Consider the following 13,861-nt stretch of genomic DNA (forward strand, 5'->3'; position numbering starts at 1 on the left):
TCAGTTGAAGGGCTGATGTATTGTTTCAGAAAGGTGCAGCTGAATTCTGTTCAAGGCTTGATGAAGAGGATTCTGGGTCACATTTCCAATGGGATGCAGAGTGGGAAGTCAGCAACAGCAGCACAATAAAATACTGTTGTGGCTTTCCTGATACACGCTTTCCCAAATCCACGTGTGGGAGGTGGAGCATCGTGAAATACTGTTTGGATTCTACTTGAAATACAGATTAAATCATTTCCTTAAGACAAAATTTGCCCCAAATATTCCCATGGTGTACTTGAGGAGCCAAGCTCTCTCACCTGCTTCTCTGCTGGTTCAGTGCAGGATGATACTCAATGAAGCAGTAGGTGCCATAGACTCCAAGCTGCCAGAGCTCCCAGGAGGGCTTGGTATTACGTAGCCACCTTGAGGGCAAGTCTTCAAACAGCTCAGCAGTTGCCTGCCCAGCTGCCACCTTTTAGTACTAACCGCTATTCCTGTGCCCCTGTCAGTGACACAATTACTGCACCAATTAAGATGTTCACTTCAAATTCAGGATCGCATGGGTATGGCTGACCTTTGGTCAGCCTTAGAGGAAACGGGTCCTTTGATACAACTCAGAGGCCCGATTGCTTGCATGTAAACCCTTAGTCTGGCAGCCCTGCGCAGGAATAACTAGCTCAGCAGCTGGTTTGGGTCTAACTTGATGCCTCTTCCTCCTTACACTTGCCCTGTTTCACAGCTTGCTTATTTGGGCCAACAGCAAGCTGTGGACAGCCTGTCTGCAATTCAGCATTGGCCCTCTGCTTTTCAAGCTTCTCCTGCATGCTCAGCAGCCCTTCAGGATTTGCTTCCTTTCTTTTAAAGCTGTGTGAGAGTCTTAGAGGGCTCAGCATCTTCGCTCTTCAGAGTAGGGAGCCCTGAGGACTTTGGTCTGGAAAAGCAGCGAAGATGTTCTTTATGTTCTTTCTCTTGGGAAAATTCACAGTGCTCAGAGCAGCTGTGTGCTTGCTATGCAGCTGACATATGTGATGCTGGTGTTGTTAATTATATATGGTTTAATATGTTTTGGTGCTGGTCTTCCATTAGAGTTCAGCTGGCTCACAATTATTTCTGGGCGGTTTATCTTGCTTGTAAGATGAATCACACTGTGGAGGGAGTGATACCTTGCCTAGCTTTGTGGGGAGTTGGCCACATCCAGCAGGGTGTATGAGCTCAGGTTTAGCATCATGCAAATATATCTCTGCTGTGTATAGGGTTAGCTCAGGTAAGTAATATAACCAGATCAGTGCAGTGCTGTGTCCACCCAGGTTAATAAGCTGCTGCAGCTGAGCTAGCTCTGTGCGGGTGTACTTGTACTGTCTGTGGAACCAACCCCCCCCAAACAGTGTGGTGTGGAAACAGGCAGCCATGTAGAATCATCTTATGTTTGTCAAGGCTCATTAACTCTTGCTCAGAGTAACCTCTCCAGCCTGAAGCTGGCTCCTGTGAAGCTATTGTGTTGCACTCCCAGCCCTGTGCCACCTTGGCTCTGCTGCTGCAGCATTAGGCCAGCAGTGTGTATTTGGATGTGTTTGCACCATTTCCCAACACTTCCTTTTGTATCCTGGTTATCCAGTGTTTTCTGCGGCCTGAGCTACCCATTACATTTGCAGATCCTGTCTAATTTCAGTGTGTCTTTTTTTTTTTTTTAATGTAGTCCTTTTTGAAGTACGTGGTTAAACGTAGCCTTCTCAGGAATAGTATTTTCATCTGTCTTGTCAAATGCTTCTCTTTCTTGGTCCTCTAGGCACAAGGCTGTGAGCTCCATGTGAGCTTGGGGGTTTGAGATCAGTCCTGTGCGATACAGCCCCTTTGTGTCTGTGTGTCTTGCAGCCGCCGTTTCCTCTACATAGTCAACCTGGATGCACCAAATGAGGGTCATCGAAAGATCTCCCGACAGAGCAAGTGGGACATTGGGGCAGTGCAATGGAACCCGCATGACAGCTATGCCTACTACTTTGCAGCTTCGGTAAGTTCACTCGTTTAAAAGCTGTAACTCGTCATCTTCCCTGGTCTTTCATGGGTGGACTTCTGCAGACTTGGAAGGCTGTATGGAGCTGGCACAGGCAGCACAGACTTCTGCAAGTCACATTGCAAGATCAAGGCCTAACTCTGATTTACTGCCAGTGAGCTATTTGGCTTGATGTCTCTCAGTTATTGGTTGGTCAGTGTTGAATCTAGTTTTGCTTGCTTGTCTTTTTATAAAACAACTTCGCAAATAAATCAGGGATCCAAATGGTCCTTTTCTGGAAGGAAGGGGGGGACATGCTCTCTTTCTAACTTCCATTCTGTTATGAGATTTGTGCGCTTATTGAATTTCTTGCTTTGTACTGTTTTATTTTCACCTCCCGCCTTCCTGGTGGGATGTGGTGCACCAGGCAGTCTGTAAATAGCACAAGTCAATACTGGCTCACCGCTGTAACAGTCTAGGTTTGCAGATAGGCAGGGACCGAGTCAGCAAGGAGAAGTGCGTGGAGAAGTAAATAGGCTGATCTGAAGAAGCAGTAGTGGCCATATGAGACTTGAGCGCAGTTTTTAGCTCTAATCTTTACTTGGTCTATAATGCTCTGTAGCTTGTTCACCCAGAGCCCTGAGCTTCTGCTAGCAGCAGTCTAAGCCATCAACCACAGTGCTGCAGCAACTGGCACTAGTGGGGCACAGACTGTTCTCATGGCGAGGTGCCTTTGCTGCCATGTTGCATTTACTTTTATAGCCTGAGAGTCCTGGAATAGCTGGGGGTGGAGAGGTTTCATTTATTTTGGGGGGAAAACACTTAGCTGAAGGTGGTTTCCTGGGGTTTTTGTTCCTTTTGCTTCCTGGACTGAAATTAAAGGCTGTCTTAGAAGTGGACCAGTGTTGTCAGTTAGGAGCCTTTGCTTGTTTGCTCTCTGACATTCCCCAGTCTGTGTCCTCCCAGTTCTGGCACATGACCGACATCTTAAAGGTGCCTTCAGCAGCTGTCTGCTTCTGAGTGGAGAGTTAGTAAAACTTGCAAAAAGGTGTCTTTCAGTGCCACTCCTGGATACCGTCTGTGAAAATCAAAACCAAATAAGGAAATGTGCTGTGCAGGCCATGAGTAGAGCAAGAAAGTTTCTTTTCAAACACAGTCTGAAGGCAATATCCAGTGGTCGGTTAATGCTGACCTGAGCAGGACCCTGCTGCAAAGTGGAGCTGTGCCCATCTCACCGATCTGAGCACTCCCATCTCTTGCTGCCCTGAGCGGACACAGGAACCCATCTTTTTCCAGGCTGAAACTAGGTGTAGCTGGCATCAAACCTTGCTGCTCCTATTTATAAATGAGGATGCTAAGATGGTCTGGTGATTTAGACGTAGTTGCTGACACGCATCAGGCGAGGAATCCCCAAGATGAGGTCAGGCAGCTTTTCCAGTTTGGGACAGAAACACCTCCTTTCCAGTCATCTCACAGCTGGCTGGCATTTAGGTGCTGATGCGTTACAGCCCCGTCCTAGGACTAGAATTTAGCCTGTCTTGTTTAGGGGTGGAAAGCACACTTATACCATGTGCTCAGGCCTCTGTGTCCCAGGTCAGGTCTGGAGGCAGTGTGGATGTGTTTGAGGGCCATAACTAAGGGGGCAAAGATGCATTGGGAAGGCTAAATCAGCTTGGATTCAGCACTGTGAAGATGTGATTTGCTGCTTCTGGACTCAAGCTGGCTGTCAGTCCTCCATCAGTCTGTTGTTGAGGTCATTGTATTTTCAGGTATACCATGCAAGTGTTGTAGGCAGCCCTGAGGGTCCTATCCCTCTGCATCCCTGTGCATGGAAATGGAGTGTGAAAGGCTACCATCCTGTTTGCCAACAGCTTCACCCAGTTTGCAGTGCCGTTAATTGGAAGTGGTACAGGCAGAGGGGAAGTCTGTTCCTTGTGTTTGGATAAGGGCTTCTTATTTTTTTAGCTTCTTTCCAGAAGAGCTGAAACGTCCTCTTGCTGTGCTTGGCTGTGTCTGCCCTCTGGCGCAAGCACATTTCTGAGGACTCCTAAGCTGTTGTTTCAGAAATGCCATTGTTTTCAATCCTAGATCCCTGTTACTTCTTTTGTGTGGTCACAAATGCTTGAACAAGAGGATGATGAAATTGTTGGAAGTGTATACTGATACTTATCACGAGAAGGACATTTTTTAGAAAATGCTCCTGATAGGAGGAGCTGTCATTCCCCCACACCTGGTGCTAGGGGCAACAATTTCCATGTGAGTTGCCCCACTAAGAGTCTGAGAAGCTTCTGGTGATCCTTATCTTGTAGCATCAACTCTGGAGTTCTGGAGAAATCACATTGGGTAGTTTCACTCTACCCCCTTAAATCCTTCTGTCAATGAGAAACACGCAAGGAGTTTTCCTTGCTCCAAGCTCTTGTGCAGCCCTGCTGTGAGCTGTTAGAGAAATGCCATATATTATTGCTGAGTTGGGAGGAGACCTTCCATTTCAGGGAAGGCTGTAGTGTTTTATCTATCTGCAAGTTCAAATTCATATGAAGCAGCTTTGGGGTAGGAAAAGAAAACACCGCCACAAAAAACTGCCACGAGAAATAAGTCTCTTCTCTATTATCTTTTCCCTCATCTACCTCTAAGTCTGAAAACAAGGGGCTAATGAAGATCAGATTTTGAAGTTGTGTTATTTCTGTTTTTGCAAAATCAACATGAATTTCCAGTCAGGGCCCAAGACCCACTGTGCTTAGTGCTGTACATGCACCCAAAAAGGCCATTCCTGCCCCAGAAAGATTACAGTCGTCCTGGGCTGAAGTGAACCTTGATTGAGGCAGAACATGAACTTAAAGCACAATAACTAGCTTCAAGTAACTTTGTGTGTGGCTGCATTTGGGGGAGGATTTATTCCTGGAATGAGAGAAGGAGCCCTAAATAACGTTGTCGTTGATTCATCTGGTTTGCTTCTGTGGTTTACAGTTAGTGATAAGCACTTAAGGCTTTCTCCTGGGCTGGCAGGGAGGGAAGTACCCTTGAGGAGGTGACCTTGAAGCCATTAAAATGTATTGTTCATGTTTGGCAATGGCCCTGATTATCCCAGAAGGGAATCGAGGTAGAGTTGAGGAGAACTGGTGGTGATCCATCATCCCCCTCACTGAAAACTCCAGTTGTGAATCTGAACAGACTTGCAGGGTATTCCTGCAGAGAGAATTTGGCTGCCTGATGCCTACAGTTACAGCATGTTGTTAGGAAATAAAAGCCCTGAGAACATCATTTCGTGGAAACATTTTGCAATATGACTTTTTTTCTCCCATTTTTGTTTATCTCCAATTTTAAGTGGGTGTAATTAAAGTGTAAGCTTTAAGAGTCCTTGCAGCCTGTAGGTTCATCTTTGCTCTCCTACTTTGGGCAAGGACTTTGCTAATCACAGTGTGACTCACTAGTAACTGAGGTTGTTCAAAGTGAAGGGAACCTCGTCCTGACACATGGGTTCCTGTCCTACCTTGTTTGCCTGACACTGTCTCCTTTCTTCCACCTAATTTCAGAGCAATCAGCGAGTTGACCTGTATAAGTGGAAGGAAGGTAACGGTGAAGTTTGCACATCTCTGCAAGGACACACACGTGTGATCAGGTGAGGAGCAAGCAATGCTGCAGACTGCTGGGTGCAAAACAATGGATTGTTTCATAGAAGATGAATGTTTCAGTCCTGGCCCCACTCAGGCTCTGCTCTGAGCCTGTTTTTACTTACTTTCCTGGGCTGTACTGCATGCCTCTCTGTCCTGCCTTCCCATTTGGAGGTGACACAGGAGATGTAAAGCTGCTCACCTTCTCATGGCTCCCCCCAGTATATCAAGTTAGCCTTTGATGGCTCAAGTGTCATTGCCATAGGCTGCTGTCATGTCATGAACAGCAACCATCATTTGGGAAACAGCAGCATGTTTATTACTGTGTTTCTGTGTGATAGCAGCTTAATTAAAGCAGGTAATCCCAAAGATGAAGTTCACAGCAAGTTACAGTGGTGCAGGGGAGATTTCTACCTCTGGTTCTAGGGGTGCACTTTATTGCTGGGCTGGAAATGAGGTGAAGCGCTGTTTTTACTCCAGCTTCTGACTGTGGAAAGTAATCACAGCCCTTGAAATGGCAGTTGTTTGGGCTGACTGGAAGCTATTTGTGTCCCAGGTGCTCCTGGTGAGCCCAACAGGAAGGCATCCCAGAGTGAGGTGTTGATGTCAAGAATGTGTGTTAACTGGGAGGAAAGAGCACACACGATAGCTGTAAAGTTCAGGGCTAGGAGGATGTTTCACTGGAATTTACTTAGAAACATTTAATTGCTTCTTGGAATTAGTTAGAGAAATGATTAAGATCTTGCTTTTTACTTTAAAAGTTTCAGTAGATTTCATGGAGTGACCATGAATTTGTTGGGGAAATGTACTGGGGGCTTGTGAGAAGTTGATACAAACTGTGTGCACTTTTCTTTGCTGACCTACTATGATTTTGCGTTTGCAGTGACTTGGACTGGGCGGTGTTTGAGCCAGACCTGCTGGTCACCAGTTCTGTTGACACATACATCTACATCTGGGACATCAAGTAAGAATCAGTATGTTTCTGCACTGCAGGGAAATCATTGCACTCTTTTCCATAATTAGCAGCTTGCAGGGCAAAGTGTGCACTGATGGGTGCTGCTCTTCAGCTGTGCTTGCAGGGGCTTTATCTGCTTCCCTTAATCTCAAAGATGGCTTCTGTTCCCCTATTTTCAAGCCAGTTCAGAATCAATGAAGGACAGTAGAGTGATACAGTTAAGCCACAGTCATGCTCCTGATTGGAAAAAGTACTGACTGGCTTCACTCGCTACTTGTTCACATCTTTCCTCGGGAGCTTTTCCTGGAATCCAGGGGTGATCCTCAACTTCTTGGTTTTTTTAGCTGAGTGAATGAGCACCATTTCATGATCCTGCAGCCATTTTCCACTAAATTCAGTGACTGTTGCTGGCTCTCCCTTGGTGAGAAGACTCGCAGTGGTATTCAGGAACCTTTTCCTGTTTGTGCCTTCCCTTGATTCCTGGTGCTTTCTATCATGAGTAATTTCAGGATAACAGATCTTTCCAAAACCACCAATATTAAAACCCCATATTTTACAGCTGAGAAGCAAGGAGCTGGCACTGGGACTGCTGGGTTCTCTTGCTGGCTGTACAGCAACTCTTTATGACCCCCGGCAAGTCACTTTGTTCCTCTCTGCCTCCCTTGCTCAGTAATAATAGGAGGATAATTATATAACCCCACTGCACCAGGCTACCCTGAGGCTTGTTTAGCTCCTATGAAGCACTTAGATCCTTGGTTAAATGGTGCTTGAGAATGGCAATATATTATTAATGTGTAATTAAAAGACATGAAGAGACAATAACTGCTGGTTGTGTTTTCCTGTGATACTATCTTAGTGCCAAGCAAAAAATAGAGTTCTCTGAAGGTTGTTATCAGAAGCCCTGCTTTAACTCTGTTGTGCCCTTCCATCATTTTATGTCTGTGTGTATTGCTTCTCCAGAAATGCTTGCTTAGGCAGTCTTTGACTAGCCTCTACATCCCACTTGTGCTGACTAGCCTCTACATCCCACTTGTGCTGGTAAGGTCTCTGAGCTTGCTGGGGCAGTGAGGTCCTGGGGCTGCTGGCCTCCAGCAAATGAACATCCTGCTGAAGTGACTGTCTCTAATGACACCCTAGGGAGGTAGCCCTGTGGTAAGGGCAGCTGGAAATTCCCCACTTGATTTTTCATACCAAATAACTTTTTGATTAGGCAGAAATTCTTAGAGGGAGAGGTGCAGTCCATTCCAGAAAATGTTCTGCTTTTCGGCAAACACAAAAAGCTGAAGACAATATTCCTTATTTTCACTGGCATTTTTTATGAAAAGGCAGGTGAATTCCTGAGGAGCAAGGTCAAGGAGTGAATTATTGCCTTGATCCATGCCCTGGCTGCTAGGAGTTGTCATGGTGCTGGACTGGCTTCCACCACCACAGAATTTGGTCTGTAGAGTCTGCACACAGCTGGGCTTATTTCTTACTAATTTTGTTGTTATATGCTAGACATGAAGTCTTTGCTCTGAAGTCACTGCTCCATCTGCCTTGAATCAGGGTGTGCAAAAGCTTGACAAACACATCAGTGGCTTTTGTCTTTTCACAGCTCTGTTTGTTCCTTTTAATCCTCCTGGGAAAGGCTGTTTTATTGCTTTCTGCAGCAACACTTTGTGAGCCCAGTTTCCTTGCCTGCCCAGTTGCAACATGCCACACTTTGCACATGTTTCTCCTCCCTCTAATCCCCTCCAACTCCATCCTGTGTCCTAAACTTGATGCCTGTATGTGGTGGCAAGACAGGATGGCTGTTGTCCTCCAGCTGGTCACCTCTTTCTTTGTTCCATTTAGTGTGGTGCATTTTGGTAAGCTGAAGGCGCATTAGCTCCCAAGAAGCAGCAATAAAATTAGTCCTGGAATAGCAAGGAGCTCACTGGGTAGGCTGGACCTGCTGGGCTATGCTGTGGGTACTCATATTAGCCATGTTGTGTTTCAGAGACACCAGGAAGCCTACAGTCTCACTCTCTGCAGTCGGTAAGTATGACGTGTATGTGTGAGGTAGGCATTAAACAAGCCTATTGTTGTATGCCCCTGCTGTTATTCCTCCCTCCCTTCACACTCCGAGGCTGAACGTGGTGAAGTACAAAAGTGCCACCACTTGTGATTGTTTTGTGTAGGAGCAGCCTGAGAGGCTGCAGTTCACAACTCCTTTTAGAAGAGCAGAACTCAGAGAGGATGTGGAGCCCTTGGAGGTTCCCAGGCATGGAGGACAGTGGTGGTACTTGGACTGGCTGTTCTGAAATTGGTGGACAGTCACATGGCATTTGTGCCTTTTAGACATAGCTTCTTCCCTGCTTAACCACCCTGCTGCACTGCTTGTCCTGTGTTGCCTGTCTGTAATTTATCCATGTCCTTTTATGTTTGATTGAATCAGCTGAGAAACTAAATTGCACCCTAGGCAGCAATGTTGAATGCTGCCGACTGCCAGCCTGCCCCCTTACTTACTGAGGGGCTGTGTACATTAAGCGGCTGTATCTGCTTCCCTGGGGCACCTTCAACATGCAGACAGCTGCAGAGGTGACATGAAGGTGCTCTCTTTGGGCTGCGCTTGTTCTGGAAAGGCACTTGTCATGGCTGTTGGCAGTGCAACTGTCCAGCCGCTTGTAATACCGCCTGCTGGCAGGTGCTGTGTGTCAGTCCTCAGCGGCTGTGTGTTGGAACTGGGCAAAGTACGGATGACGAGCAAAACGTCATTTTCCTGAGTTACTGCCCCCAGTATTACAGCAATCCTCGTAACACATGTCTCTTATGCTCTACTGCTTGGATCTCCTTAGGCTACACATCTGCAGTGGCTCCCCCTTCCCTCCCAGCCAGAAAACCTCTCTATCACAGCGACGCAAAAACCTTAGTGAATCAGAGAGAAGCAGCATTTGGGTCTGATGCCTGGGATGAGCTTTCACGGGTCAGCTGAGCCAGCCCAGCAGCTAGCTCCCCAGAAAGCTTCCTTCCTCCCATGCCCAATTCTGTTTAGTGCTGATCCAAGCATTTGTGTATCCTTCAGTGAATGAATCAACTCAATTAACTGGCAGCCTATTTGCAGCTTTTTTTCCCCTGGACTAGTATTTTGCCAGGTTGTCAGGATGAATCTGCTCACTGTGCAGCAGCAGGTGGGTAGTGAAGGTCGGGAATAGCAGCAGGCTGAGATCTGTTTAGCTTTCTCATGGACCTCACCTTTCTGATGAGCTTAAAATGTTTTGAAAATACTAACAGAGTAAGGATGAACAGAACATGTATTTCTCTTACAATATCTGAACAATCCACATCAACTGAAACTATATTTTACTGCTTATTAGAAATAGCCAACCAACTTTTGATTTTAGGCACTTGACTGAGTCCCTTATGATACCATATAATCATATCTGGATCATCTTCCAGTTTCTTTACAATGCCATTGATGTCTTCGACTTCTGTGTTATATTTTGACAGTTGGGCCTTCTGGTCCACCCAGTGAGTCTACCTCCAGCTGGCCAGACACAAGGACCACCTGCACTGCAGCCTTCTCCTACACCTGTATTTTAATAATAGATCAATAACACTGGTTCCCTGTATAGCATCAGATAGTATAGAGGGTGTTGGGGAGACAAATGAATCAATTCTTAAGCACCTGGAAGTAACTTGAATGAAAACAGAAGGGATTTGGGAGGGAGGTGATGAACCTGCAGTTCTTGTCTGGAGGAAGCTGCTCCATCTGAGTTAATGGACATGAGTGTTTTAATTGGGTACAGCCAATGGCTAGAAATTGCAATGAGGATCTCTAAGCATGTAACTGGAATGCTCTTGCTTTGAGGTCTTCAGGACACAAATGCTAGCTGAGGAATCAGGAGTTAGTCATTTTCATGCCATCCTTCATGCTGGCTTTTGGGATATCTTTCCTCTGAACTGCCTTTCCTGTGCTAAGAGCAGCTCCAAGCCCAGGTCAAGGGTCTACTGTGCCATTTACTTTTTAGTTGCTTGTTTTGACCTGCTCTGTTTGTGCTACAGCTGGAGCTTCCCAGGTCAAATGGAACAAGAAAAATACCAACTGTTTAGCAACAAGCCACGATGGGGATGTCCGAATATGGGACAAAAGGGTAAGCTGAGGGGTTTTTGAGCAGTCTATGCATATTCCCACCTACCTGATACAGACATCCCTCTGGTCACAGAATAATACTGAGAAAAATGTACTGCTTCATCCCAAATCTCTCTTGTGGGTTGATTTAAGCTAGAGAGATTTGGGAGCCCATGAGCCTAAAGAGAGCTGAGCCCATTAACACTTTGCTTTTGATCTCATAGTACTTAACTGTTCTACTGAGTAAAAAGTATGGTTCAGGGCTGAACTTGGTGACTGGACTTTGCCACACTTTTCACAGGACCTTTTCTTCAACTACTTTTGCTGAGCTATTTGCCTTTCCCCAGCAGGAGGGTGTTCTACCTCTCTTGCCCTTATTAAAGTGTCTTTTTTATGGCAAAGAACTAGACCAAATTTTGGGAGTCCTGTACTGAAAAGGAAAATGTCTTTCCTTGCAGAAACCCAGCACTGCAGTAGAGTATTTGGCAGCTCATCTCTCTAAAATCCACGGTCTGGATTGGCATCCTGACAATGAGTATACGCTGGCCACTTCCAGCCAGGACAACTCTGTCAGGGTAAGTGTTGCTTCTGGGACTCCTGCTTGGGAGATGTCAGGATGGTGGAGCAGATCCCCTTCTAATACTGCTGAAGTCTTTGGGAGCGCTTGCCATTGGCAAGATCTGTACCCTTATTTTTTGGTTTCTGGCAGGCTGTGTTTGTTGAGCTAGAGGTATGCTTACAGAACAGGCAGAGAAGTAATTGCAGGATAGGTGCACATATGTTTGCCACATATCTGTGGTGGTTTGGGCAGTACTGAAACTGAAAACAACAACCTCTGCCTGTTGCTTGCTAGAAGGGGGCTGGCCACATATGTCAGAAGAGCCGTCTCCCCAAGATGCAGTGTTGCCAGTCTCAGGCTGATTACAGCAACCTGGGGAGAGACATACTCCAGCCCCTGGGGTTCCCAAACTCATGTCAAATCAGGTTATCAATAAGAGACTGCCTGCAAGCATTGCTATGCCGGGCCTTTTACTTGTGGGGAAATAGTGTGCTTTGTATGTCAGCCAAATGGAGTTCATTCACATTTAGCTAAGCTCTGAGGCAAATGCAATTGATGTGTATTCTAGCAAAGCAAAAGGTTAGATTCTTCATTACAAAATTAGCAGTAACAGCAGGGTGGGCCTGCCTCCAGTCTGAACTGGCATATTGGCTGGGAGCCTGCAGGGTACCTTGTAGCTCTGAAAGCCCAAGCAGGCTGCCTGTCTCCCTGCTCTAATTACTCAAACCATGTTCACTGTGAATATGACCCCAAGTCACTCGTCTAAGGGATGCTGCCAGATGCTGGTAGCTTGATATTTGTCCTTTGGGGCCATCTCTGCTGCTAATGAATGGGATTACCAACGATGCTGTGGGCACCCTGGCATGTTTTTTGCTCTGTTATACCTGCAAGCCACATGGAAAACTGCAGCCTGAAAGTATAGCCAGCTGACTCCTGCCTTTGCTTGTCTTTTTGGTTTTTTGAAGTTCTGGGATTACCGTCAGCCTCGGAAATACCTCAATATCCTTCCCTGCCAGGTTCCCGTCTGGAAGGCAAGATACACGGTGAGTGAGAAACTCCCACCAGCCCCGCTTGTGCTGTGAGAGCAAATGCAGAAAGGAACATTAAATAAAGAAAAGCTGCTGAAGGGTTTCTCACCAGTTCTACTGCTGGACATAATTAAGTTGATTTTAAAAATCCCTCTTGGTGCTTAAAAGGCCTAGAAAAGCAACATCCTTAATGGGGGGCACTCAGGAGAAGGAACGACTAGCAGCGTGAGATCCCAGTCTTGGGTATCATCCTCCTGGGGGGTGAAAACCCAGGTGCAGGTGGTTGGCTCTGGGAGCAGGAGGCTTAGAAAGTGGCTGCTGCTCTTGCTGTTCTTTTTTTCCACTCGGATCCAGTATGGGTACCTGTTGCACAGAGCAGTGCAGTGGTCTTCTTCCCTCTTTGAGTGCCTCTTTTACTCCCAGTGTTTCCAAGTGTGCCACAGTGGGCTCTTACAGCATATCAAATCTAAGAACTGTTGCCTTTTATAGAGCAAGCACCCAGCCATGTGAAGCTAAGGCTCTTAACATCAGCCATATCCGTTCTCTTCCCCAGACGTCTGAATGTGGCTTGAAGCCAGTGCTGGGCCTTGAATCTTTGATCCTCTTTTCTTGTCCCCATGGTGGAGGATGTAGGACTGGGTTCCAGTGTTCCTCTGAGCGTCGTGACCCTGACCAGCTGCTGGGGCTCAATCCCCAGGTAGCAGTTCTTGCAGCTCTAGGCATATTGCAGTAAAGATCCCATGGGAAAAATCAAGGGTGGAATCCTTCCAGCCTCACAGCTGAAAAGTGAGGAAGCAGCAGAAAGAAATAGTTAAGTGAGCTGCCTTGAATATCTCGAAGTGTACTACATCTTTTCCCTTGTAAGATACTGGTTTTGCACAGCAATTGCCTTGCCCCTCCCCCCCAATTTTAGGCCTGGTTCTGTTTTGTGATGAGCTCCTTTAAAACCCACACGTTCTTGGTAGGAAAAGTTAAAAATTAGAGCATGATAACAGTGGCATGGGAGCATAACTCCCCAAGGCTAACTGGAAGGGTGTTTCTCTCTCAAGCCTTTCAGCAATGGGCTGGTGACAGTGATGGTCCCTCAGCTCCGTCGGGAGAACAGTCTCCTTCTCTGGAATGTCTTTGACTTGAACACGCCTGTCCACACTTTTGTGGGACATGATGACGTGGTGCTGGAGTTTCAGTGGAGGAAGCAGAAAGAAGGTGAGTTCAGGGCTGGATGTGCTCTCTCCCCTGCGCTGTGGCCATCAGCTAACCAGGGGTGCGGAGGCCTGGCTCCCGGCTGCACTGCTTATGCTATCACCATTTGACTCTTGCCTTTCCTTGGAGTAGCTCCTACCCACTTTCCTGCCTCCCCTCAAGCTATAGCTGGTTTATAGCTGGTTTATGGCACTGTCCACAGAAGCATTGCCCTGTTGTTTCCATGCTAACAAAGCAAATCCACCTAATGCTGAGTGGGTCAATGGTGACTCTTAATTGCTTCCACTCTCCTGTGACTCTATTTTTAAATGGATCTTTCAAAATAAATTGTACAAACTCTTAGATGGGTGCATGAGTGCAGACACCCTCCCCCTGCTCAGAGCTGCAGGCTAACCAGTTAACCCCTCACATCACTGCCTGGATCAGCAGCTGCCAGCATATCA

At 46.6% G+C, this 13,861-nt stretch overlaps 1 protein-coding gene across 8 annotated transcripts in view; it reads left to right on the plus strand.

Annotated features, from left to right (window-relative positions):
- Window positions 1–13,861, plus strand: part of WDR59 (WD repeat domain 59) — a 50,238-nt gene that overhangs the window by 4,184 nt on the left and 32,193 nt on the right. For all 8 annotated transcript variants that reach the window (XR_012652227.1, XR_012652228.1, XR_012652229.1 and 5 more), the window contains exons 3-10: window positions 1,855–1,990; window positions 5,506–5,591; window positions 6,467–6,547; window positions 8,517–8,554; window positions 10,562–10,650; window positions 11,087–11,203; window positions 12,153–12,230; window positions 13,265–13,421. Coding sequence is in view for 5 of the 8 variants with exons in the window: in XM_075040384.1 (XP_074896485.1) it covers window positions 1,855–1,990; window positions 5,506–5,591; window positions 6,467–6,547; window positions 8,517–8,554; window positions 10,562–10,650; window positions 11,087–11,203; window positions 12,153–12,230; window positions 13,265–13,421 (782 nt within the window). In the remaining 3 variants the exon portion in view is untranslated. The remainder of the gene's footprint in view (window positions 1–1,854; window positions 1,991–5,505; window positions 5,592–6,466; window positions 6,548–8,516; window positions 8,555–10,561; window positions 10,651–11,086; window positions 11,204–12,152; window positions 12,231–13,264; window positions 13,422–13,861) is intronic.

Source organism: Buteo buteo, chromosome 11, assembly GCF_964188355.1.
Source record: "Buteo buteo chromosome 11, bButBut1.hap1.1, whole genome shotgun sequence".
In the NCBI taxonomy this organism is placed as follows: domain Eukaryota; kingdom Metazoa; phylum Chordata; class Aves; order Accipitriformes; family Accipitridae; genus Buteo; species Buteo buteo.